The 27,957-nt window shown below is 41.3% G+C and overlaps 1 protein-coding gene across 1 annotated transcript; it reads right to left on the reverse strand.

Annotated features, from left to right (window-relative positions):
* Positions 1 to 2,885: 2,885 nt before the first annotated feature.
* jmy (junction mediating and regulatory protein, p53 cofactor) lies at positions 2,886 to 27,957 on the reverse strand. Its single transcript, XM_028601602.1, has 10 exons — positions 26,572 to 27,957; positions 19,120 to 19,293; positions 11,204 to 11,354; positions 10,384 to 10,553; positions 8,883 to 9,048; positions 7,547 to 7,737; positions 7,369 to 7,449; positions 5,953 to 6,048; positions 5,323 to 5,848; positions 2,886 to 4,691 (listed from the first exon to the last, which is right to left on the reverse strand). Exons 1-10 carry the CDS (start codon positions 27,448 to 27,450, stop codon positions 4,381 to 4,383), a joined length of 2,745 nt encoding a protein of 914 aa, XP_028457403.1. The 5' UTR covers positions 27,451 to 27,957; the 3' UTR covers positions 2,886 to 4,380.

Here is a 27,957-nt window from a genome sequence, read left to right on the forward strand (position 1 = left end):
TTTCATTACAGTACTTAATAAAAAAAATGACTTTTTCTTAATCTTAATTATTGCACTTACGTTGTGATGGGTTCGTCCTAAAACCAGTCACATGCATAAGGTGGTAAAGGGTTAAAACGGACAAATAGTGTCATGTTCAGGATCGGAGAAAATCTACATGTTAAACAAAAAAAGGGGTTTTAAAAGCACAACGGTTTCATAAACACAAATTAAAAAGAAGAGAAAAAAGGAAAGAGCAGTGTGAGGGAGTTACTGTCACTGAGCAAACACCTGCTGCACAACGTTAGAGTTAAACACCATGTAAAAAATGTTTAATAGCATTAAAGATCTCTGGATGAAAGAGGAGCAGAGTTTAAGCCACGATGTAGCGGACGTTACTGCATGCAACACGTTCAAGAGTCGCGGTGATTTTTAACACTTGGCATCAGTGTCTCGGTTTACATGGCAGCTGTAACTCCATATGTTTACAGGAATAGTTGGGACACTTTGGGGAAATACGCTTATTTGCTTTCTTGCAGAGAGTTACATGAGAAGATTGCACAGTAAATGAAGCTAACAGCTAGCAACTATTTGGGGTTTTAAGTAGTATTAGCTAGCTATGTGTTGGACGGGTTCCCTAACCTCTACCGGTCGTTTTCTGCTGTGCTTAAACCGACAATACCGGTTAACACAACACTCATAGCTATCACCTTTCATGTTTCTATGTTAGCAAACAGTTAGATACTCACACATCCAGCACGTATGCCTACAGCGAAACATTAGCATCCACCTCGAGTTGTGTTTGTGTCCATGATGAATGGAGCGAAGTCCGATATTCGCGCGCTTTTAGCTCTGGGTTTGATTCCCACCAACTCCTGAGGGAAACGTCCGGCTGCTCAGCTACTAAATGCTGTTAACCAGACGTACATAACCAGTTAGACTTCTTCATTTAAGTCTTTTTCCGTGTAAAACTAAAGAAAAAAAAATTATACTGTTTGAAAACACTGCAAATGAAGCATAAATGTCACTTTTGTGTCCCTTGTCCCAAGTTTTCTTGTCTGGTTTCTTCTTCGTCCCATTGCGTTGTACCATCCCAAACCCTAATGTGTTCATTATTGCCCCCTGTGGCCCGATGGCGGGAAACACCCACTGGTAATTTATGGTTGGGGAGAACTGCAGTTGTTGCATGGATGTAGAATATTCAATATAGGGCTGCACAATTAATCTCAATTTCATCGAAATCACAATAGTGCAGGACTAGTGCAATATCCAAATTTGTTGAAGGCAAAATATGTGTCAAACATTTCTGAATTAAGTATTGTGCGTCCCGGCCTAGCAATCATATCCTACAAACTAAAGAAAAAAAACAAATCTTTTGGTACTGATCCTTGCAAAAAAAAAAAAATCATATCGCAATCGCAATATCAGTCCAAATAATCGCAATTAGGTATTTTCCTCACATTGTGCAGCCCTAATTCAATAACCATAAGAAGCAACACATTTTTCCCCCACACATTTGAAAAAAGAAACTTTTACAGGTGACACAAAGGTCAGATTTATCTATAAACGCTGGTAGGTGGATTTTTTTAAATCTTTGGACAGAGCTAGGCTGGCTGTTTTGACTCTTTATGCTAAGCTAAGCTAAGCTAAGCTAAGCATCTGTAGCTTCCCAATTACTGCACAGACAAAAGTGGGATCTAATCTTCTCATTGAACTCTCGGTAAGAAATCAAATGAATGAATTCACCCCAAAAAGTCTAACTATTCATTGTAAATGTAGCCATGGTACTCAGTGCATGACTGTTTAAATACAGGAAAGTGTGTTTCAGTTAAAAACAGGTTTGACACACCAAGTAAAAAGAGAGGTATTAAAAAAAAAAAAAAAAAAAAAAGAAATCACACACACGCACAAACAACTCCAGTAAGTGAATAAGCTCGGAAAACAAAATGTCTGAAGGCAGTGGAAAGAGAGAGACTCTCTCGGGTTAATAAAATGACAGTAAAAATAAATATGAACATAGGATCTGAATGTTGGTCAGGTGTGGAGAAACAGGAGGCTGCGTCTGTTACCAGCAGATGGCGATGAAGCCTCAGACTTCAGCTAACTAACTTCCATATGCTGCATGGAAAGGTTTCTGCATTATGTATCCAAGCTACATAACCTCCACATGTGCAGTTAATTATATGTGTGTGTTTAAATAGGGGGGGGGAGTCCTCTTAAACAGTTCCTCAGTATTATTTTAAAGACCCCATGAAACATCAATTTTTCTGTAGGTTATTTTCTCAAGTAATCCATTAATCGTTTAGTCTACAAAAGAGTGAAAGATGTTGAAGGTGATCATGTTTTGTCCAACCAACAGTCCAAAACCTAAAAGATATTCAGAGAAAGGCAGCAAACTGTCACATTGGAAAATGTAAAACCAGAGAATGAGGAGTTTAAAGAACTGATGGCTTAAATAATGTCAGATTAAATACTCTGCGGAGTCGTTCCAGCTCCAGTTCGAGTAGAGATCCATAAAATAGATTTTCATCATCTGTCTGAAACATAGCAAGCTTTTTTTTAAGTTTCCTTTTTTTGGTCATATGCTTTTGGGTCTTGAAGAGTAACTTAACGGTAATGAATCCTCACAGGATGATCACAACAGAGGCCATTATTATTCATCACAGGGAACCCCTGTGATGAATAATAATATTAAAATATTACATCCATCCATTTCTCCATCTCAAAGAGTGACAGCACAATCAGCTGATCACGGAAAACGACTAAAGCTAGATTCAAGTAATGGTTTAGTATATATATATATATATATATATATATATATATATATATATATATATATATATATATATATATATATATATATATATATATATATATATATATATATAAAAAAATACTGTCCTGGTTAAAATGGCATCCTTGGAGGAGGAAAAGCAGAGGATGCACAAGTCAACAGATGTTTCTTATGAATATTTATCTGAAAAACTACAGCGGTGTGTGCTAATATTTCCAGTGTTGGCATTTCCAAGTTTACTTTGTATTTCTGACCCAGCTGTGCTGAGCTTCTTACAGTCCGAGCCTGTGTGGGCTGCAGGTAAACGCTTTGTTTGGAAAACACACTAACATGAACTCTCTCGCTCCCAGCTACAGCATGTTGAACTTTCAAAGTTCCAAGACTCTCCAAGTCTGGCATGAATACAGGAAATAAAGGATTAGGTCACGCCCATTATTAGAATCCTGTTCTAAATTGTGCAATTACATTTCCCATGATGCTTTGTGTGATGTACACAGGAAGTGTAATGTCATTAGAGTAAGTTTTGGCAAATTGGCACCATTAAAAATAGTATACCGAGTTAGCGGTTAGCAGTTCCTGTTTGCAGTGTACCCCTGGATGTACACACAACTATCACTGGATTACTCTGATACTGAAGAAAACTTAAAACGTGATTATTATCAGGCTAGTTCTGCAGTTTTCTATGATTTCTAAGTCCGAGATGGACATCGGCGATACGGACATCCTCTGGAAGTTTAAGTCACACTGAGTCTAAACATATTGTAAGTTGAAGCAAATTTCAGCAATCTGGCGCCAATTACCTCCATGAGCCGCTGCTGCTGCTGCTGCTCCAGCTGCTGCTGACCGTGTTAAAACTACAATTATTAAACCAATGTGTTTTCAGAACAGATTATGGAGATTGAATTTGAGTTGTATGTCCTTCCCCCAAAATCTTCTCCTCTTGTTATATTATACTTTACTCAATATGCTGCATCTATTAATTATTTCTAAAGAGAAAATGCTAAAAACAGGCATGTCTGATTTGCTAAATGCACTAATCAAAAGTTTTTGCATTCTTTCCACCGGGATGATGAAAATGACCCAAATTAGCAACTAGTTTTACATTTTGGGAAATACGCCGATTTGTAGTTACAGCCAGCAGCTTTCTCCCTCAAAATGTCAAACTACTCCAAGTGGGATTTGGCCTATCCTGCATGAACGTTCAGGCCTTTTATGCACTGAAAGATACAGTAGAAATGGTTGTCACGTAGTTGAATGTAAAAAGTGTACAGCACACGTGTTCAGTGAAGAGTCTGAATGCTTACCGTGTCGTTGAAAGCGAGAGAAACGTAAAAACTAAATACTCACTTCCTAAAACAAACCCATCACAGCAAGCTACAGTACGACTCGGACATGTAGACTGACATAATGAGAGGTTAGAGGTTGTATCCTCGGCAAGAATGCCACAGCAACGACATAAAAAAAAAAAAAAAAAAGATTAGTGGTCCATCTTTACAAACAACAAATTGCACCAAGGTATGTCCAGGTGATTTAACCCTGGTTTGTCTGCTTGTTTTCTCTTCGTTTTGGCTCCACGTATCCATAAAAAAAACTTCCTATAAGCCAAACTAGTTTTCCCAGTCTGTGCACGGGAGGCCTTCGTCCTCCGACTCGGACTCCGGCGAAGCCTCTTTGATTCTCCGCAGGGCCTCGTGGATGCTGCGCGTCAGAGCGTCGGCCGAGTGGGGGAAACCCTTGGCGTGACGCTGCTGCTCCGGCCGGGTCCGCACCTTCTTCAGCCGCACGCCCTGCCGGATCTGAGCCAGGATGTTGTCGGTGTCGTCGTCCGGGTCGGGGGCCAGGACTCGCAGCTCGGCCTTCCTCAGGTGGAAACAGCCCCGTTTCAGAGAGGCCAGCACCTCGTCCATGGGGGAGCTCGCTGCAGAAACACGCCGTGGACACAGTTAGCCTCACGTACAAGGTAGAGACTTTTTAGAATGCAATTTAATACCCGTTCAACGATCATACCAGCCACAAGTATGATAGAAAACCAGTGGGTAACCTAAACACACGGCCCACTAGGGATGGGCAATATATCGAGGTTATATCGATATTGCGATATGAGACTAGATAGAGTCTTAGATTTTGGATGTCGTAATATTGTAATTTGGTAAGTGGTGTCTTTTCCTGGTTTTACAGGTTGCATTACAGTAAAGTGATGTCATTTTCTGAACTTACCAGACTTTTCTAGCCCACTTAGTCATTAAATCATTTCTGCTGATTATTTATTAAAAATCTCATTGTGTAAATAACATTTTGTTAAAGCACCAATAGTCAACCATACAATATCGTCGCACTACGACATCAAGGTATTTGGTCAAGAATATTGTGATATTTGGATTTTCTCTGCACCGCCCAGCCCTACTGTCCACACTTCCATGACACCGAACTGGATTTAAATCAGTAACATATCTCTTTAGCGATTATAACTTCAACCAAAGACTTTTCATTTATTATGATACACGTCAACAGAATGATTATGAAGTGAAAGATGTGAGTTTTCTCCTCACCTCTCCTCCACTGAGACGAGTCCAGCGAGGCCGTCTTCTTCAGCTTCTTCCTCGCCGTCTGCAGCTGACTGCTGTCAAAGAATCGAGGGGAGAACGGCGCCAGGGGCAGAGGGGACGATTCGGACTTGCGCTCATGGTGCCGCACTGGGCTGGGATTATTCTCCCTGCCCTTACCCTGCTGCTGCTGCAGCTGCTCCTCCGGGGAAGGAAGTGGTGGAGGAGGCGGGGGAGGCGGGGGAGGAGGAGGCGGACCCAGGGAAAGAACAGATGGAGAGTCTGAGAGGGGAGGCAGTGAGAGGAATGGCGGTGAAGAGTCGAGGTTTTCGAGTTCAACTGTCGGTAAAGAGACGCTGTCGCAGCTGCAGACATCGGGCGGAGGAGGAGCAGAGAGTTCTGGGAGATCGGAGATGCAGTCGGTCTGAACGCTGGCCGAGTGAGTGCTGGGCTGCTGTCCGGCTCTCCTCCGGCTGTGAGGCTGACTCAGACGCAGCCGGCTGGACTTCAGAGTCACCTGGCCGGGATAACGCTGACATGGAGAGTCAACAGACACGAGGATCAGTCGCGGGTCAACAAGGTACTCTTCAGAAGAAGCTGACGGAGCTAAACGTTAGTGGATGTCCGAGTTCTCACCTGTTTGAGGCTGCGAAGTCGGTCCAGAGTCCTCTGCCTCTCCTGGCTCACTCTGGCGTTGCTCTTGGCTTCATCATCTTCCTCAGCTTCACCCCCCTTTACAGGAAAACAACAGAGTAGATCTGATGTAGTAACATGTGTGAGAGTGTTGGGTTTGGTGCAAACAATGTGTAATAAACGTAATATTACACTGCAAGATGTCCCTTTTCTCCTCTCGTTACTTCCGGTTTATCATGATTTATAATTTTTGAGTTCCAGCTGCACGCCATACCGTTAATGTTCATAATAAATGATGTAACCTTAACCCTTAAATGAGGTCATAAGGAGCAAGGTTACCTCCCCTTTCTCTGCTTTGCCCGCCCAGAGAATTTGGCCCACCCATGAGAGAGAGAGAGACATCATGGCTTTCAAACGAGCAAAGTGGCAGTTGGTCAAGGCCACACCCCCCTCCACCTTGCCCCCCCTCTCTCCTCCTCAATATCTACAGACACAGAAATGGCACATCCTAAGGAAAGCTCATTGTGGGACTGGCTCTAGTGGCTGTAATTCTGCTGAATTTCTGGGAAAGAGACTTCAGATACACCATTAGGGGACCACTAAGGCCTATATAAAAGAGACTTCAGATACAGTATTAGGGGACCACTAAGGTCTATATAAAAGAGACTTCAGATACAGTATTAGGGGACCACTAAGGTCTATATAAAAGAAACTTTAGATACAGTATCAGGGGACCACTAAGGTCTATATAAAAGAGACTTCAGATACAGTATTAGGGCACCACTAAGGCCTATATAAAAGAGACTTCAGATACAGTATTAGGGGACCACTAAGGTCTATATAAAAGAGACTTCCGATACATTATTAGGGGACCACTAAGGTCTATATAAAAGAGACTTCAGATACATTATTAGGGGACCACTAAGGCCTATATAAAAAGAGACTTCAGATACAGTATTAGGGGACCACTTAGGCCTATATAAAAGAGACTTCAGATACAGTATTAGGGGACCACTAAGGTCTATATAAAAGAGACTTCAGATACAGTATTAGGGGACCACTAAGGTCTATATAAAAGAGACTTCAGATACAGTATTAGGGGACCACTAAGGCCTATATAAAAGAGACTTCAGATACAGTATTAGGGGACCACTAAGGTCTATATAAAAGCATCTAAAAAGCAGCATGTCATGGGACCTTTAAGCCCTCCGTGAAGTACTTATCATTAAAAATTAAACCAAGACTAATTATATACTAAAACTAATATACATTCTTATTTTGTGTTTTTCTCACTATTAATTGCTACTCTGTATTTACTACACCAAAGATTCATAAAACTAAATTTGCAAATGCGTATACATTGGAAGTACACTACCAGATGCAGCCCCAGACTCCAAATGCTAAATATTTGAGTCTTACCTGTTGCAGTGTCTGCAGGGACTCGCCATGGCTACCTTGTTGCTGTTGTATCTTCTGGTTGTGATTGACAATACAGATTTCCTATTCAAGAAGAAAAAGCACAGGCATGATGCACTAAACTTACCTGTGGAGCCGTTTGAAAAGACTTTCCAGAGGCGTCTTCGTCGTCGGTGCTTACCTTCTTGTTTTTGAGGTAGACTTTCTTGGCAGTGATGCGGCCCCTGCGGGCCTCGAGCTGCCGTGTCCTCTGCTGTAAGACGCCGAGTTCTTCATCTCGGAGGGGGGACGGCGGGGTGGCAGGGTCTTCGTCACCCTTCATGGCATCGGGGCTCTCAAAGGCATCGTAGTACACCACCTCATCCTGTCGCTCTGGGACAACATCAGAGCAGATTCATCAAAATGCAGTTTATAAACACTGCTGGTACTGTCCAGGTTCTCAGTTTATAAACACTGCTGGTACTGTCCAGGTTCTCAGTTTATAAACACTGCTGGTACTGTCCAGGTTCTCAGTTTATAAACACTGCTGGTACTGTCCAGGTTCTCAGTTTATAAACACTGCTGGTACTGTCCAGGTTCTCAGTTTATAAACACTGCTGGTACTGTACAGGTTCTCAGTTTATAAACACTGCTGGTACTGTCCAGGTTCTCAGTTTATAAACACTGCTGGTACTGTACAGGTTTCTAGTTTATAAACACTGCTGGTACTGTCCAGGTTCTCAGTTTATAAACACTGCTGGTACTGTCCAGGTTCTCAGTTTATAAACACTGCTGGTACTGTCCAGGTTCTCAGTTTATAAACACTGCTGGTACTGTACAGGTTCTCAGTTTATATAGCTGGTATAAAGAACCTGAAAAGGAGACAAACAATAGTTCATTCAGCTGTTAATGAGCTACCTGAAAAGCTACACTTGTAGCCGTATTAAAGTTACTAATTAAATGTTTTGCTGGCCTTTTTACTAGAAAACTTATATTAGCAAAATGTGGTACATGTTTTCTGTTTGTGTGGGATTTGTTATGGTCCCTGATAGATAAATAAATGTAATAAACTAAAAAAAGATCAGAGTGGGTTCAAAACATTTACTGTGTTTAAAAAAAAAAAAAAAAAATTAGTTAATTGTTAATTTCATTTACAGTTATGCAAAGCTTCAGCACTACTAGATTTTTTGAAGCCAATAAAAACACGATACAGTACTTATCGTGTTTTTATTGGCCATTATTTATCTTTTAACACTAACACCATGGATTTTTTTGATGCCTTACATTTGTTTTTAAAGGATTATGAGTTAGATATGTGCTGAATGGCATGTTTTACAGTTGAATAATACATTTGTCAGTGCTGTCTGGCATCTTAAACATTTCTGTACTGATACTGTTTGTTACCTATCAGCCCATTTACACTCTGATATCAATATATCTGTAATGAGCACAGATCGTTTGATAATATCAGCCAGACTGATGCCATCAACAACACAGTCTTTCCCACTGAGCCCTTAAAGAACAGAACAGATGCTCACCTGTCATTTGCCTCCGTAGACTCTGCAGCTGTGCATTGAGCAGCAGCTCTTCACAGCGCAGCACTTCTGCCTGAATATCATACAGCTGCAGCTGCAGCTCGTAGTACAGGGCCTCCAGCTGGTCCAGACGCAGCATGGCTTCCTCCCCACCTTGCAGACCCTGCATCTACACGCCACAGCACAACAACAACAACAACACACAATGGCATCATTACTCTACCGAAGACTAGGGACGTTGGAACGAATTCCGAAAGTTGAATATAATTGGAATAGTAAAAAAAAATCAATACTATTCAAATGCTGAAATTACTATTCAAATGTGATTTATTTTGTAAATAGGTTGACTAACGGCAGCCAATCTCCGTCTTCTCATGTCACGTCTGATGAACAATAAGTACGGGAGTGAGAAACCCAAAGCATTGTGAGCTAACACTACGTACAGAGTAACGTCAGCATACAGGGGGGAGTGACAGGCTGCGGCTGGAAATCGGAAGAAGGATGGGAAATAGTTTTAGGTCCCCTTCAGGCTAATGTTAGAAGTCCCTCTAGTGGACAGAACGTGTAACAACAACCACATGCTTATAGTGGCATTGACAATGCATAAGTCTGATTAGTGTAGTACATATTTAACAAGCTGCATTTGACCATTAAATAGTTGAATATTATTTGAATATAAAAAAAAATCTAGTAAAATTCAAATGGTATTATAGAGGAAGACAGCTCTACCTCAGACCAGAGGGCATATGCCACAGGCTGGGTGATTTTGCACTACTTCCTGTCTGTGGATTTGTTTTTAAACACCAGTGAATACTGAACCTGAGTCAGTGTTCCTGTTCTCTCTCTAAGGGCTGAGCTACACCACTCCAGCAGACAACATGTACTGTTTATGTACTGTAAACGTGCAAAGCAAGTATTTGACCCCAACAGTAATTCCCAATGAGTCATCTCCACTGTTACACCAGGATGTTTTTCACTGCATTGCAGGATGTTGGAGCCATGAGGTCATTTTACCAACACGTCCATTATCTTGCTTTTTTCCTTCTCTCTCTCTCTCAACTTTACTTTTGGAACTTTAAGTATGTTTTAAAGCCAATACTTGTGTAGTTTTTAGATGGAGAACTTTTACTTGATCAGGAAGGCGGGCTCTGTTATTGGCTGCAAACAGGACACATTTGAAGCTGTGGTGGAGAGGAGGTCACTGAACAAACCGTTATCTATCACGGAAAACCCAGACAACCCTTCTTACAGACAGACAGACAGACAGACAGACAGACAGACAGACAGACAGACAGACAGACAGACAGACAGACAGACAGACAGACAGACAGACAGACAGACAGACAGACAGACAGACAGACAGACAGACAGACAGACAACTTCTTCCACCTCTGGTTATTGTGGCTTGCGTATCCCAAGCTTTTTAAGAACCCACTCTGATCTACATCTGTGATAAACTTTCTTGTGAGTAGCATGAGTGTGTGTGTGTCATGGTGTACTTTACCTCCTCCTTTAAGCCATGTTTCCTCTGTTCCAGGCAGATTTCCTTGGCCCTCATCAGCTGCAAAGTTTCTTTGGAAACCGCGTACTGCAGCCGCTCCATGCGTTCAACCGCCGCTGCCCACGCCGACTTGCCAAAATTTCTCTGGTCAGCACGCATCCGCTCATTCAGAGCTGCAACACAGAAATAAAGTGGGGCTGCAATGATTGGTTGATTAATAATTTAGTGGATAAATGCCAGGTTAAATGGCAACTATTTTGAAAATCAATTAATCCTTTTGAGTAATTTTTTAAAGTGTCAGCCTCTCCAATGCTAGGGATTTTCTGCTTTTCTCTGTTCTATCTCCATTTAAACTAAATAGTTTGGTTGATTGGGTCAGACAAAACCTCTTCATATTTTTTCAACATTTTCTCCATTTTCTAATATTTTATAGAGTGAACGATTAATCAAGTAATTTACAGGTTAAACAAAGACTAATCGTCAGTTGCAGCTCTAAAAGTGGAATCTAAAAGCAATGGAATAGTGCCTCAGCTCAGGGTAAGTGAAGCCTGCTCCATGCCTAAACAGAAATCAGTTGACGTGTTTCCGAGCAGCTCATAGCGGAGATGGTTTGAGGATTTAAATACTTTTGGAGGTGTGTGTGTGTGTGTGTATGTGTATGTGTGTGTGTGTGTGTGTGTGTGTGTGTGTGTGTGTGTGTGTGTGTGTGTGTTTACTTTGTTATGGCGTAAACATAGAACACAAACGTTCAAAGGTCACAGCGGAGACAAAAGCCCCACACTGCTTTATAAAAAGGCAGGAAATGCCTCCTCTCTCTGTTTACCTTTCTGTGCCCGAGTCGTGGTTTCAAAGAACTTGACAGTCAGGTCTTGTATGGAGAGAACGGCGGCGTGAGCCTTCTTCTGCCACTCCTCATCCTCTTTCCTCAGGCTCTCCACTCGGCGAGGACCCAGGCGCTCCGTCTCCAGCGAGATCTGATGGGGGGAGGGGGAACAGGTTGTTGAAGCAGGTTAAATATACAACATTTGCTTCAGCACAGATAACAAAAGTTCAGCCAGTACGGATCAGGGGTTTTCAAAGACCCCCACCAGATCACCACTTAGTTTATATACATTTATCATTTGTGTTAATCTATTATTATATTTTAGTTTTACATTTATTTGGTAGGTATTTACAGCCTAGGTTTTGGTGGATGCAAACAGGAAGTGTAATGTTGCCATGGATTCAGCAAGTTAGCTTTGGACTCATTAAGCCTGTATATTTGTTTTACATCTGGCAAACTGCTAATTAGCTATTAGCTGTTTGTTTGCAGTGTTACCATGGATGCACAGACAACTATCACTGGATTAGGTTGATACTGTAGGAAAAAAAAATTGTGATGACTCTCATGCAGGTTGTTAAGGTAAAAGATTTTTTTTTTATTTTGAAGATGTGAAAGGGTAGAGAGAGGGAAGGACATGTAGCAAAGGGCCGCAGGTTGGAATTGAACCTGCGGCCGCCGCGGCAAGGACTGAGCCTTTGTACATGGGGCGTACGCTCGACCAGGTGAGCTATCCAGGCGCCACAGCATCCTTTTCTCTAGGATTTCTAATCACTTGCTTTGTACTTCTAAAAGCAGGGTCTTTTTTACGTATGACTTCTAAGCAGATTTATGGACGTTCATTTGCGAAATGATTAATTCAGAAAGTCCCACTAGGTCTAAAAAATAAAATGGAATCTGGGTCAGGCCAAACTACAATAACTAACTTCCTGTTTTAAGAACACTTGCATGCATCAGTCCCTTTCACCTCACATAGTATCTCTCCCCCCCCCCTCACACACACACCTCTGCAACCCGTTTCAACTCTCCCCTAAGAACCCCTGGTACACTACAGTCCTACACCAGCACGTAATACCAGCACGTCACAGCAGATGGGGGTAATGACGATGCCTGGCATTCCTGTGCATGTTTATGTTTAGAGTAACACTAACTTTTAGTGTCCTACTGGGCTGGTGGAACAATAAATAAAGAAAAAGAACCTTTGATAACAAAACAGGACAAGTCTGAATACACTCTAGAGGGAGTCCATATTACATGGCACAACATCACATGTCAAGTTCACTTTTCAGCAGCTCGTGTCAGGCCATGTGAGAAAGAATGAGAAACAGAAAAAAAGCTAAGCAGTGCCACGTGGAGTCCTGTCCTGGCTGTTGACTAAGAACTGAACCCCCCCCCCCTCCTCCAAGTGGAGACCACATGGAACACTATGTACACAGGGCCTCATGTACATAAAGTCATAGATTAATAGCTCAATGTACAACAGATGTGTGCTCAAAGGTGCTCAAAAATAAACACCAACAAACCTTAAATGCCTTGATTTATGTCAGCCAGCATACTCTGTTTTGGGCTGTGTGTGTGTGTGTGTGTGTGTGTGTGTGTGTGTGTGTGTGTGTGTGTGTGTGTGTGTGTGTGTGTGTGTGCACGTGAGGCACAAGAAGTGGGAGGGGTTTTGGGGTGAAAGTGGGAGCGAATGGGGGAGGAAAGATTACATCAGAGACCAGAAAGAAAAAAGTATTGGACATAAAACAAAAAAAAAAATAATAATAATCACTTTCAGGAATTAGGAAAGAAGAAAAAAAATAAGAAAAAAAGAAAAGAAAAAATGAATCACTCCAGGAATGGGGGGAAATCAAAAAGAGAAAAATTATATTAACCCAATACGTAAGCAGTGATCTCATTGTTCAGGTATCCTTTAACAGAGCATACAGTACCAAAGCACCAACATGTGAACACATCTGAAGAAGAGCAGGCTCCAACATTTAGGCTAACACCCACAGACATAATGCTAACACCCACAGAGCACCAAATGGCAGAGGCATTTGCCGTCAGGAGAGCTGGTGACAGGTCACACTGCCGTTGACCCATCAGTTGTTTAACTTCTGTGCATGCTGTTGTTGTCAAACTAAAGCAAAGAAAGAACAACTGGTCGGACGGACGGACGGACGGACGGACGGACGGACACACACACACACACACACACACACACACACACACACACACACACACACACACACACACACACACACACACACACACACACACACACACACACACACACACACACACACACACACACACACACACACACACACACACACACACACACACACACACACACACACACACACACACACACACACACACACACACACACACAAACTGAATGCACTCCGGTTAACATCAAGGCTGCAGCACAAGGTGATACATGCAGAGAGAGAAGAGAGAATAATAGTCTCTAATGTGCAAAATCAATTTAATAAACTAGGAAACAGTGTGAAAAAGCTAATTTAAAAATACTGCGGCGATCAATCGCCTCAAAGCTCTTCTCACAAGACAAGTATGTAAGTAGTTTAAAGGAGTCTCACAATTGACAAAAAAAAAAAGGGATCAAAAAAAAGATGCTGCCGAGATGGACATATTTTTTTTATTTGGTGCATTCTTCGTCCTTCAAAAACCTGGCACCTACAAAATACTAAATAAATCCCAGCGTCAAAGGAGGCCGCTACGATGCAGAAAAAGAAGAAAATAAGATCTGTTGTGCAAAACAGTGAACAGGTTCAACTGAATTGTGTAGAGCTGATCTGCAAAACAGGCAAAGTGACATTTGTACGAAAAAAAGGACAGTCCCATTTTTGCGCAGTAAAAAAGCACTGGACGGAATAATAAGCGGATAGGATGGAATATCACCTATAAAGCACTTTCCCACTCACCTGTCACCCAGTCCCTGATCTCATAAATAATACACAATGCAAGCGTTATTTATTCATCACAACTCCTAATCATACAGTGGGAGACAAAGACTAAGGAAAGATGAGGTCACTGAGAACACCTTTATATACCTAAATGATGATGTGGAGTCAAATATACTCAATTCTTTAATAATTTACACCTCTAGTACCTTTTTTTTTTAACTTCCCTTCTTGTGTACAACTGAAACTAAACTAAAAGCAGGCAGGAAGCCACGGGGGAAGAGTAGAAGTCATTTGCTTGATTTCCTTTAACGCCTCTGGTCAACAGCTAGTGGTGACAAAACACAGACGTGTCAAACTCTGAAAATAGAAGTGACGGCATCTCCTGTGGTAAAGTGCTGGGATCACAGCGTGGATACCGTCATGGTGGTACCTTATCTCATTTGGTTAAAATAGTGTTTATCAGGCAGCTGGGGGGGGGGATTGTCTCTCTCTTTCTCTCTAAGATCGACAAAAAAAAAAAAAAAAAAAATCAATCTGCAATTTGATGGTTTACTGCGTTTCTCTGTTTTATATTACCATAAAATGAATATCTTGAGGTTTTGAACTGTTGGGCAGACAAAACAAGACCAAATCATACCTAGATTACTTGAGAAACTAGTTTGATCTATAATGGAAACAATCGCTAGTAGCAGCAGCCTAATCTATATAGCCAATACCTAGACATGCGAGTCATGATGTATGTAATTAGTTCAATACAAAGCAACATTCAGGTACACCATTTACTTAAATGCAGGTCATAGAGCTACATCATTTGCATATTATTTAATCTTGTGTGTAAAATCTGCTTGAAAGCTGGAGGTAAACACAGCAGGTGTTTAAGGGGCCGCCATGACAACCGTTGCCACTTAATAATGCAGTCGAAAAGTAACAGGAGCTCACTGTGGTACAATAGTATCTCAGACTTGTTACAGTGAAACCACATTTTTAATTCATGGCTGCCCTCCGACCTCCCAGGCAACAGGACACCGCTCTAACACGCTGCAGGGCCGTCCAACAAAGCACCGCTCACCAAAATACTCCACGCCTTTTGTTGTCGACCGATTCATCGTTCGCTCACTGCTCCATCTGCTCGTTCATTCACCGATTCAAAGCTCAGATGTCTACGATTGAGGAGAGTACAACGAGTTAAAGAGATAACATTTGGCTGTAGAGCTGCGACGATTTACTGAGTAGTTGATCGATTTTTCAAGCAAAAAAAGTTAAACATTGTCAAGTTTCAGCTTCTCATTTGTGAGGATTGGCAGCTTTTCTCTGTTTAATAATAATAATAATAATAATAATAATAATAATAATAATAATAATAATAATAGATAATGGAATAGAAAACCCAACAATATATGTGATAGTAAACTAATAGTAAACTATGTGTGGATTTTGGATTGTTGGCTGGACAAATCAAGCAATGTAAAGATTGTGATGGATATTTTTCCCTAGTTTCTGACATTTTATTGACCAAACGATTAATCGAGACAATAACAGATCATTTGATACTGAAAATTGTTAGTTTTAGTCCTAATTCACTGTACAACTCAGCCTGTGTAGCCTCTGAATACAACAACCTTGAAAAATCACAGCTGAAAACACTAGATTAACTTCTCCTAACCTACAATATAACATTTGCTCTACTCTTTGATGCCTCTCGTCGATTGAATCTCAACTCCAGTCTGGCTTTTTAGCTTGAAGCACTACTGTTGGCTTTTAAACAACCTCACACGTGTCCACGTGTATTCACACTTTCAGATGAAGTCAGGGCAGCTGGTAATTCTATCAAGCAACAGATACTCTGCTGCTCTGGTCCTTTTCACATCAACTCTGCCACATTAAGTAGAATGCAAACTGCATGCAAATTACAGTAGCATGTGTCCTAATTCCCCAACACCCTCTGCTCCACCATCCCCTGACTCATCAGTTTGGGAGAAACCAACCGCCTCTGCCGACATCAAGAATTCATTTGCATACAGCTTTGTTTTCAGCCGTTGGATCGCCCCGAGGGGAGCAGGTGGTTGAGCTGGAAACTTTGGCATCGTGCATAGCTCAGATTCTCAAAAAGCTTCATAAAGCATAAAGTCAGAAACACGGCGAACAGGTAAGAGGGGGGTGGACACCTCAGCGTTTTTAAGTAAACGCGACGTGGAACATAGTTTCCAGCAATTTAGTAATGCAGCTCTATAAAGTTGGGGGGGACTCTCAAGACACCTAGGCCCAGATATCCAAAATGTTAGCCTCTAATACGGGCCAAGCTCCAAGACACTGGACACTACATTACCCATAATGAAGTACAGATTTCTAAGAGATGTTCTTCGACAATGTCAGCAAGATTGTTAATCTTACAAGATAGAGCTGGCGATAGAGCTGAGAGGATTAGTCGAGGGTGTAGTCCAAGTCGATCAAATCGGCAACTACTTTGATATTCAAGTAATACATTCTTGGGGGTTTTAGCTTTTGAAAGCCGATTTAAATGCATTTATTTATTTTCTAACCCTAACCCAATGGGCTTTTGTCACAACTTTTTTTATAACAATACTTTATAATACAAAAGATTCACTGATTAACTGAGAAAATAATCTGCTTGATTTATTGATGTTAAAAACATTGATTAGATTATTATTATTTTTTTTTTTTATTGTCAGCAAATCTCATGAAAAGACTAACACCAACAATGTTTTTGTTGGTGTTTCATTCTTAAAAAAAAAAAAGGATAAATAATTTCATTAAACCAGCTGGACACTGTAGTGCTTAGCAAATGTCCCTCAAAATGGAGGAAATAGTACATTTGTTGGGTACTATTTTTAGCAGCAGAGTAATCCTCAGTTGGTCAGCTCTGGTGAGTATTTGTGTCAGCAGGACGGTGCGTGTGAGATTGAGTCAAAATAAACTACACTGTGAGTGTTCATGGTAATGAAGGAAGAGGTCGGCCAGTGTGGCTCACTGACGTGTATTTAAAAGGTTTTTGGACAACTTGTTGGATACATTCATTGTTGGCTTTTGTCTTTTCATGGCATTAACTGACAATAACAAAAATATCACCAGACTGATCCTTTAAGAAAAAGCTGCTCCATAAAATGTTGGCAATTCAGTGAAATGTCTTAATTTAGATCAGCATCCGCCCAAGAACCCAAATACTAAAACACACCCACACAGTCACTTGCGCTGGTTAACAAGATGTCGGATGAGTGTGAGGAATGTAGTTTAGAGATGGAAAAGTACTCGCAACACAACAAAAAGGGTGAAAGTGTCTGAAGAAGGATAAAGATACAGAGACAGACAGCATGTGTCCAGTTAAACAGCACTCAATACTGTATTACATAATATCGAAGCCTGTACATGTTGCACAGTCCAGTCAAAGTTGATTCCCCGACCACTCTGGCTAACAAGAAACAGACGTTCTGCTCATGTTTTTTTCTTCACTGTTGGATAAGCTTGTTATTTTTGCCGTCCTATCACTGACTTTCTCCTCCGTTGTGTTATTTCTGACTCGCTGGATTGGACTCCAACTCATGAAGTTATGTGGAACAGACACACCGGTACGTAGTGGTTATGGGTTATGGTGAGGTACAAAGGCTGTGTCCGAAATCACTCCCTATTAACTACAGTATATAGTGCGCTACATTTACTGCCTGTCATTTAATTTGAGTGTCCAACTTCTGTTCTATATAGTGCTCTAAAATATTCCCACAACGGAACGGAAAAAAATAGTGTCTTTGGAGAGTACAATACTTTCTGCTAACAGTCCCACAATGCAAGGTGCAGTCGTGCAATGCTACACCTGTCAGCGATGACACAAAACGATGATGATTCACAAGCGTCCTACATCTCGATTTAATGCCCACTGTAGAACTCAAACTGTGATGTGCACAAAAGGGAGAGACATGAGGGGAAAGGGACAGGTGCGTCTTGGTGAAAACAAACGGAAGTGGTTTAATTCTAACTTAGTCAATAATAACACTTACTTTTAGATTCAGTGTGACTTACATTTCCAAAGATAATGGTATCTTCGGAAATGTAAGTCACACGCAATTGCAAATAACAGTCCATAAATCTGCTTAGAAATCATAGAGAGAAGATGCTTTTTATAGCTTTTAATCATCACATATTTAAGTTTTCTTCAGTATCAAAGTAATCCAATGACAGTTGGCTGTACATCTATCTGCATATTGCAAACAGGAGCTGCTATGCGCTAATTCGGCATATTTTTAATGGCCAATTTGCCACAATGTAAACAAATATGGGCTAAAAAACAAATCCTTGGGAACATTACATTTCCTGTTTACAGCGCTAGTTGTCTAGCTTAATGGATGTTACCTTTCCTGTCTGGCTGCTGAAAGAGTAAATGTACTTTGAGAGTGAAGTACTCTGACCTATTGACCCAACCAGGCATGTGTTAAGACTGAACCCCCCCCCTCAAAGAAACCGTAGGGATTGCCCTGTGGAAAAACAACAAAGATGGAGTGGGGAAAGAGTGTGGAAAACAGAAGAGTGTGCTTAGGCTGCAAAATTACCGAGTGGTTTAGTGGCTGCTGTAATAATACTCATGCTGGTTGTTAAGCCGCTCTGGGTGGAGGGGGGAAAAAAAGCCTCTCTGGCTGATCCTCTGCTCTCCTCAGCCCCCAGATGCAAAGCTACAGGGTAGCACAGACCGGCTACTACATCATCATCATCGCCGCACGATTCCTCAGCTACTAATGTCATTACAGTGGGTTTAGGAGGGTAGGAGGCTCAAAGGAGGACATTACCATGCAGTGGTTCATGGCTCGTTGCCCAGCACTAACCGTGGCTTTTAAAACCACAAGAATAGCATCATAACTGGCGTAGTACGCTGTAGCAGAGAGGCAGTCATAGTGTGTTCCAGGACAGGACAGACCAGTTAGCCGGCTACAGCGAGGTCTAAACCTACTTAAATCAAGCCCTAAAACAGATGGTATTTGTATCTGTGCTTGTGTGTATTACCTTAATCTGCTGTCTGCGCAACATTGCCAGTTCCCTCATGTCCCTGAAAGGCTGAAGCAGGTAATGGTAGAGCTGAGTTGTTGCCTCCAGCAGCTCTCCATATGCCTCGTCCTCCTCGGGGTACACCTGCAGCAGCTCCACCATGCTGTCCATGGCTTTGTGTCTATCCAACACCTGGGACAAAAAAACAAAACAAAAAAACACATGTAGAGGAAAGACTTAGCAGGGAAATAGGTACAGGGTACACAGGTTATTTATATATTTTTCTTATGGTCAACAAAGTCCATGAAAAGCCCAAAACCAACAATGTGTTTTGTGTTCGATCGTCTTCTTCCCCAGTCCGTCTTTAGCACTCAGCGCGGAGCCTATTGGTTCCTACTACAGACGAAAATCTTTGCTGAAACTATATATCGAGAAGTTGATGAACAGAAAATTAATTTGCAACTATTTTCATAATGATTTTTAGGAGTTTCTTTTAAAGCAAAAAAAAAAAAAAAAATCCTAAAAGTTCACTGGCTCCAGGTTCTACAATGTGACTATTTGCTGGATTTACGAGTCTATGATAGTAAACTGAATAGTTTGGGGGTTTTGGACAGTTGGTCAGACAAAACAAGATATTTGAAAACATGAACTCAGGCTTTAGGAGATTATAACAAGCATTTTTTTTATTTATTTATAAACCAAATGATATAGAGAGATATATAGTCATCGTTTGTTGTTTCACAAAGAGTTTAACCTGAGCCAGACCGACGACAAAAGATATAAATAATATCACATCCATACAGGGATAGTAGTATAAAGTTGTTAAAACATAATAAAATATATGACACACTGGTATCGGATCGGTACTCGGTATCGGCCGATACGCAAGTTCAGGTATCGGAAAGCAAAAAATGGTATCGGGCCATCTCTACTTTAAACCTTTCTTGGCAATAAGAAAATAAAGCAAATCACCAGCATTATCCTTCAAACACATCCAACCGAGAAGAAATTAAATGACACACTTCTGATATATTACCAGAAACTATTGTAAGGGGTACAACAAAAGAGCCTTTTTTCTTTCTTTTTTTTTTTTAAAATAGGGTTACTTATAAATAATACCAAGGGTGGATGCTAGCTTTTCTGATTTTAATGGCAAGCTGGATTTCAGTGTGTAGCGAGTCCAATTCAGGATTTAAAAAAAAAAAAAGTCCTAAACAAAAGCTTTTTCAAAGCTCAAGAAAATAATCCAAACCTAATCTATAAAAAGTGAGATTTAAGAGTGTGAGAAAATCTCCGTAAGCATGCGCGTGGGCAGTAAGATATCATAAAAACATATTGTTTGAGTGCAGTACAATGAGAATAAATTGGCCCCAACTGTTGCTGATTTGTACCATATGTCCTGCTATCCACAGAGCGCTCATTGTTCCTGAGATAAACGCTATCAAAACAGCTATTGTACACACAAATACAATTCATCTGCCAGCTCTTAGAAACCAGTAGCTCCAATTCATACAGCACAAAACTTCTCCTTCACTTCTGCCTCAGATAATATTGAAATATGCCGCCACCCAATCTTCGTCTAAAGCGGTGGGTAAAGTGCTCTTCTCTCTGCAAGGCGCTATGGATATGAATAGAGACTCTTCTATTAACTGCAGGCTGCCTTTCCAAAGCCCTCCATGTTGGGGATAGACACTGCATGATTCAGCTCGAACACTGCTCCTACTGTTTACCTTGGGCTGGGTCTCCCTGGTAACCACTGGCCAACCGTACACCGGCTCCCTGCCCCTCCAGTCACTGCTGACCAGGAAAACCCCAGGGCTAAATGAGCCGACTCCTGCCTGGCCACAAGCTACGCAACTTCGCAAGCAACAAAGGATCGGGTTATGTGCCATTTAAGTTATGAAACTTTTACAAAACGGCCCGCATAGAAAGTAATCTCTGAAAATGGATTTTCTTTCACCGCTTCCTTTGATGACCAAGCCGTTCCTTTACAATGCACCATTCCGGCTGTAATTGTATTTACATAGTCAAATCTATTTGTTGATATTGAAAAAGGCAAAAAGACAGAGGGCCGATGAGCGTTTGGCGTGTGGGCCGATGAGCCAGCACTTGAAAAGGCAGCAGGGTGACCCGTCGAAACCATTAGTTGACCAATTGATTAGCCAACAGAGAAATTAATTTGCAGCTGCTTTGTATTTAACATTCCCCTTGTCCCAGCTTCCCAAATGGGAGGATCTGCTTTGGTTTTTCTTTGGGGTTTGGACTGTTGCTCAGACAAAATACAGAAACTCCAATAAAAAGTTACCAAACATTAGTTATTGACTGCCGTGGAGATATTCCTGGAGACTAAGTGCACAACATTGGACTAAATTACCATGGTTTAGCTCTCCTGGCCACTCCAAATTCTGGTCAATTTCCAAAGCACCATCTGGGCCTCTAGACCGGGTTATCTTTTCACATAGTTTATGTATGTATCATTTGTTTAAACCCCTGTCTCTTATCATTTTTAACTCTGTTTTTCATTGCAGTCTGGTGACATCATCGCAATGGCTTTCATTGGCGCTTTATTCAGTAAAAGGGAGCACATGTCGTCTCATACCTGATTTAATTACAATTTTATTGTTGAAAAATCACCAATATTTCTGTTTTTCCAAACAAAAATACTAACTAAAGCATACGAAAAACTGGCTGAGCTACAGGGGTGAGCATGACATTAAATGTAGTTTATTTCTTACTTTTCCAAATTGTTTGAAAGAGGTCATTAAAATAGAGTTGATCTTGTGTATATACGATCTACACAGTCTGAACGAAAGCGCTCCAAAGTGCAATGAGTGCATAATTACAGGAGTGGTCTGAGCTATAGTATAGACGCTGCAGCCCTGTCATTAATCTAACTCTTACAGTTTGTCGGCACTAAATCTGCGCCGTCTTGCTGGAGTACTTTTCTCTCTGCCTTTTAATTCAAGTATCTCACAGGAGGAGCGCGCCTTGACTGAGATCAGAGCAGGCACTCTGTTTAAAAGCAAAAATATATAAAAAATAAAAAATGCAATGTGATTCTAAAAAGGGGAATACCAGTAATACCAGTTATCTATAGCACTCAATGGTAAGGTTCTTTGCAGAGCTGCCACCACCTGTGAATCAACTAAATTCGGACCTACAGTTAAAATCATATGACCAATGTGGTCATATGATTTTGCCTATTTTCCTCCCCAAAATATTTCATGTAGGGATGACCTGCATAAGAGGATTAATTGTTAACTGTAGCCAGCAGAGGCATGTAATATTACTGCTTTCAGCTCAAAGATAAACACAGAAGTAGTGTAAAATGTTAGTAACATAAATGAAAAGAAAAAAACTACCTGCATCATGCAATGTAAACCAACAACTAAACGGTGCACACTTACCATGACAAATCAGAACCTGTGTGGGCACACACACACATTAACACACCATTATACAGTAGTACATTAACTGCCTATTATCCCTTTGTGTCACCAAGTAAAATGTATAGAGTGAGGAAATTACATGGCATTACAGTTGAAACTAGGGCTGGGCGATATGGAGAAAATCAAATATCACAATATTTTTGACCAAATACCTAGATATCGATACAGCAACCATATTGTAGTGTTGACTATTGGTGCTTTCAAAAAATATTTACACAATGAGATTTTAGATAAATAATCATCAGTAATATGGATATAATGACTAAGTGGGTAAAGGCAAATAATAGAACAGTTACAACAGTCTGGTAAGTTCAGAAAATGACATCACTTTACTGTCATGCAGCCTTTAAAATCAGGAAAAGACAACACTTATGTATATACGATATTACTATATCCAAAATCTAAGACGATATCTAGTCTCATACCACAATATCGATATAATATCGATATATTGCCCAGCCTTAGCTGAAACCATTATTTGATTCATCAAAATACCCTTTTGACAGAAGTTTTAATCAGCAACTATTTTGATAACTGTCCGCTTTTAAGCAAAAACTAATTTCAAGACTCTCTGGTTGCAGCTTCAAATGTGATGTGTGTATGAACACTGAATATCTTTAGGGATTAAAAACCAAATATCTTTAGGGTTTGAACTGTTGGTTGCACAAAACAGGACATTTAAATATAGGTCAACTTACAGGTCTGGAAACTTGTGAGGACATTCTTCACTGTTTAACATTTTATAATCCAAATGATTACTCAGCAGATTAATCAATAATGGAAATAACTGTTGCAGCCTTAACGTGTGCATTACATGCCAGGTTTACAATAGACTCACACAGAGTAAAGCATCAAGCCTGCTTTAATGATGCGGTTCCAAGTTCATCCACCGCTCATTACTAAATTTAGTTAATGTTTAATCAGCTTTCACACACTTTACATTATCATCACACAATAACAACTTCAAAGCAAAGCCATTAAAATGTAACTATTAGCTTGCAACGTGTCAGGTTTGCTGTAGGCAAGCCTAATTCTGTTTAACAACAGATAAGAAAGCCTCTGGTGAATGACTGACAGATACATGCCCTACATCTGTGGAGTGTTTTCCACCAGTCTGTCGGTTTGCATATTTGGCCCAGTTATCATCCCAAAACAGGGCTGAGATTCAGGCTGCATCTTGTGATAAGAAACACAACACTGATTCTCCAGCTGCTCCACACACACACCAAACAACCAGGGTCCCTAAAACCACCATCACCATAGCAGCGATGGGTGCCGGGCTGCAATACTAAAATCGGTTGGGATGCCCTTTTTGCTAACAGGCACTATGGGTGGCGGGTGGAGGAATCGATACAGCATAGATCGCGATATTTTCTGTTGCAGTACTGTATCGATACACAGACGCCAAGTATTGATCTTTTATTATATACAGCAGGGATGTCAAACTCATTTTCCCAAAGGGCCACACTGGAAAAAGAGAATCACACCAAGGGCCAGACATGTAGGGTTTATTGACGTGCTTTTGTTACTGCATGTCACTTTTTTTTTTTTTTTTTTTTTTTAAACATTTTGGTTGCTTTTTTCCTCATTTCTGTTGTTTTTGTGGCTTTCTCAGACATTTGTCCCCTTTTAGTAAATTTGCTGCTTTTTCCGACATTTTTGTACACTTTTTGTTGCATTTTTGTTGACATGAAGCCCCACAAAAGTCATCAAAAGAGTTCCTTAGCCATCGTAGAATTTAGGAAATCAAGAAAAACAATTCTACATTTTTTTAACAACAACAACAACAACAACAACAACAACAACAACTTGTTTCACAGCCTGAATATGAAAACTCTCCGCTTCTGGGGGAATTTCTGAGTCGGCAAATCTGCCATATTCTGCTTTGAATGACAGGCAATTGCAGTTTAGAAAACACTTTCCTGTGTTTTTGGTTTGGCACACAATTAGGTGGGCAATGAAATTGCAGCGAGATGAACAAACAGAAAAATGTATCTTTTTAGATAAAACAGATGTTGACAAAGTTCATTTGAAATTGGGAAACATTTGAAGTTGGAAAAAAGGTGGTAAGTTGCAATCTATCTCAGAATATTGCAATAGGTTTAAAATAGCAATATTGTATCGTGAGGATATCGTATTGTGAGGCCTCTGGGGATTCCCACCCCTAACAGGCACTACTCACAGAGGCATCTTAAGTAAAGCTCTCCTTATACTTTTCTTCTAATCACATAATATTTTAATCCCAGTTTATAGGCCCTTCTTCGAGGTAGCAAGTGTTGTGAAGGAGCTGCATGAGGTTTACAGCACATACCGGTAAGTGCGTAAGGTGATGATTTTCTCTCGAGTAATTGTTAAAAATGAGTGAGAAATGTCATTTATAATTCCCCACAGTCCAACATAACTTCATTAACTCTCATCTTGTTGAATCGGACAATCTTTAGTCCAAAAAGTGTCAGAAAATGTGGACCAAGCCCTTACTCAGCTGTTTGCAGTGAGTCATTCAGTTTAACAAAACAACAAAAGGAGGTGAAACACTGCCTGGGGCTTTGTCTCCTCTCAAAACACACACACAGAGACACGGATCATTAGCGTGATTCTGTTTAGACCTTTCAGTAGTTTCTGCAGTAATCTAGTGGGGTTTCGCACTCAGGTCTACTCTAACAGCTAGGTGATATTTGCAGTGGTGGAATGTACATTCACCACTGTACTGAAGGTACTTTACTTTAGCATTTCCATTTTATGCTACTTTACATTTCAACTCCACTACATCGTATCTCTTCACTCCGCTAAGTTCGTCTGGCAGGGTTAGTTACTTTTCAGATTACAATTTTTCATACCGTTCCCGTTCAGTAAAACCACTTATCTCCAAATTTGGTGATTTTGAACGTTATTTTTTGCGATTGATGTGCTGGAATTTCCAGCTTTCGAACTCATGCTATATAAACTGTGGTACCCCAGGTCTTATTCAGGTCAGTGTCCAACATAACCTCTTTGTGCCTCCACAGACGCAGCAGCTGTAGATGAAGGCCATAGGAAAAGTAAACGCACACAAACACACAACACATATTGTCGGTGTTGAGATATTTGGGCGCCCACAATATCTTTGTTTGCATTGAAGGTTCAGCTAAACGTAACGCCTCCAACACTAGTTCAAATACACCTGCCAGAAGACAGGCACTTCAGAGAGTTGGGACGAAACCTGCCTCAAATTCATCAAAACCTCCCGAACACTCTTAACGTATGTGAAACAACTTGAGCTGCTCTGGAGTTTTTTTTCTTAACAGCAAACTGAAGGATTTCGGTTTTGAAATAAATCTCCTACCTTTAAGCTAAATTAGTCTTTAAAAAAGCCTTTTGTAAAAACACTGACAGGGAACACTGTACTGCACAATGAGTAGGCAACTTTTACTTTGAGCAGATTTTGCAGATACACTTCTGAATGCAGGACTTTTACTTGTAGTGGCGTATTTTCACTGTATGGTCTAAGTACTTTTACTTAAGTAAATGATCTGAATACTTCTTCCACCAATGCCACATTCCCTACAGACATAAATTAAAACTTCTTACATGTCTCTTCAGCTGTCTGGACTAACACAGACACAATCTCAACAGCTGTGATGAAACATTATTATTTTTACTTTTTTTTTTTTTTTTTTAGGTCCGCCTCTTATTGTTCTCCTGTTTTTTTTCTATGAGACTCCCTTCAAACTGTTCAGCCAACTAGAGTGTGGTGTCTGGCCAGACCAGATCATATTACAAGGCCTGTGAACGTGCAGCAACAGATGGTAGATCACAGGGAGGGGGGGAGAGAAACAAAGGAAGAGGAGGAGAATTAAACAGGCCATGAGGCACAATTATGCTCCAAAAACTGCATGCTCTCTGCGGTTGTCCAAAGCCTTCCCATGTAATATAGGGCTGGCTTTAAAGAGTGTAAAATGTGCTTTTTAAACATCAAGTACCAAAATATTTATGTCACACATGCTTCTTATTCAAACAACATGATGGACACAAGTTAATTCACCTCTTGCATGCGCCTCTTGGCCCTCTCCAGAGCATCTTTATAGCCCTTCTCCCTCAGCTCACTCAGGCTCTCGTAGTACTCGTCCGTGTCCTCGCTCTCGGAGAAAAGCACCTCTGAGAGGATCTTCCAGCCGCAGGTGTCCAGGGCATGACCCAGGTACACCTGCAGCTGGTAGCACAATGCGTCCGTCTCCCGCTGCGACACCCCCGAGGCGCCGAAAAGCACCGACCACACGCCGGATTGCTCCTCGGGGAAGGAGGGTAAACATGGCTCCAAGTCCGAGTTGACGGCGCACAGCTGGAGGTGGGCTGCCTTTAGGTCCTGGAAGGAGAACACCCCGGCCCAGCTGAAGTCCTCACGACTGCTGCCGTCACCGTACCCGTCCCCTGGGTCAGCATCATCCGCAGAGACCTGGAAATCCACCGGGTCCAGGATCTCGATTTCCATTACTTTCGGTGTCACAATATCCCAGGACCCTAATGTGGGACTGACACACTCCGAGGTCTTTGAACCAGCGGGTTTTAAAGCATTTTTGTCCGCAACAACAGCCTTAGTTGTGGGCTTCCCTTTAGGGACAGAGAGCGGTTTAACTTTACCCGCTTGGCAAACTACATCTTTCTTACTTTTTGCGTGTTTCTCTGCCACGGAGGCACCGGGGGAAAGAAGCACAGCGCAAGCAGGGGCACCGTCAAGGAGCGGGTCCAGGAGAAAAGTAGTCCGTCTCTGCACGGTTCTGTTGTGGCAGGTTATGGCGAACTTCCCCTCGATTTCGTTCCAGGCCACGATGAAGACAAATTTATGCCTTTCTTTTTCGTCGAAGACTCTGGGTCGGACGGACACCCACTCGGACTCCAAGTTATCCTCCATCGTGAATGACATCTCATCCAGCCAGTGGAAAAACGGACAAGATTAACGTTAGCTAAAAGAAAAAAGAAAAAGAAAAAAAATCTGATGTCGAAGCTACTGCTAGCTACGGTTAGCTAACGTTAGCTAGAAAAGTAAAATTTGGCGCAGCTGAAGCGAATGAACCGACTAGCTAAATTAGGAGGTGAAACAAAGGCTGTCCAGCTTTGTTTACCCGCTGCCAGCTGCGTGCGAGCTGGAGAAAACGCAGCTAACGTCGGTATCCCTCCACACGCTCGGATTTGGGATCCAGACATGAAGAAGTTCAAGCGGCCAGACTCGCTCGGACACAGCAGCGCCAACGACGGACGAAAGTCTGCTTGATACCGCCGGTTGTCATGACACCTGGCCGTTCACCTCCACCCGATGCTTGCGCTGACTGTGTCGCTCTTTGTCCGCTCGCAGACAATCGGGCTCTCGGTGTCACGTGTGAGCTTCTGTTTACAAGCAGTCAAGGTGCGTGTTGTCAAATCCGGGGAGGGA

The sequence above is a fragment of the Perca flavescens genome, chromosome 16 (assembly GCF_004354835.1).
Source record: "Perca flavescens isolate YP-PL-M2 chromosome 16, PFLA_1.0, whole genome shotgun sequence".
Lineage (NCBI taxonomy): Eukaryota > Metazoa > Chordata > Actinopteri > Perciformes > Percidae > Perca > Perca flavescens.

Bases quoted from the DNA above. Each gene is read 5' to 3' on its own strand.
- jmy (XM_028601602.1), bottom strand. From the start codon at position 27,450: ATGTCATTCACGATGGAGGATAACTTGGAGTCCGAGTGGGTGTCCGTC. The intron at 10,554-11,203 runs GTAAACAGAGAG...TCTGTGTTGCAG, and splicing joins CACGACTCGGGCACAGAAAG to CTCTGAATGAGCGGATGCGT. The intron at 5,849-5,952 runs GTGAGAACTCGG...TCTCCATGTCAG, and splicing joins GACTTCGCAGCCTCAAACAG to CGTTATCCCGGCCAGGTGAC.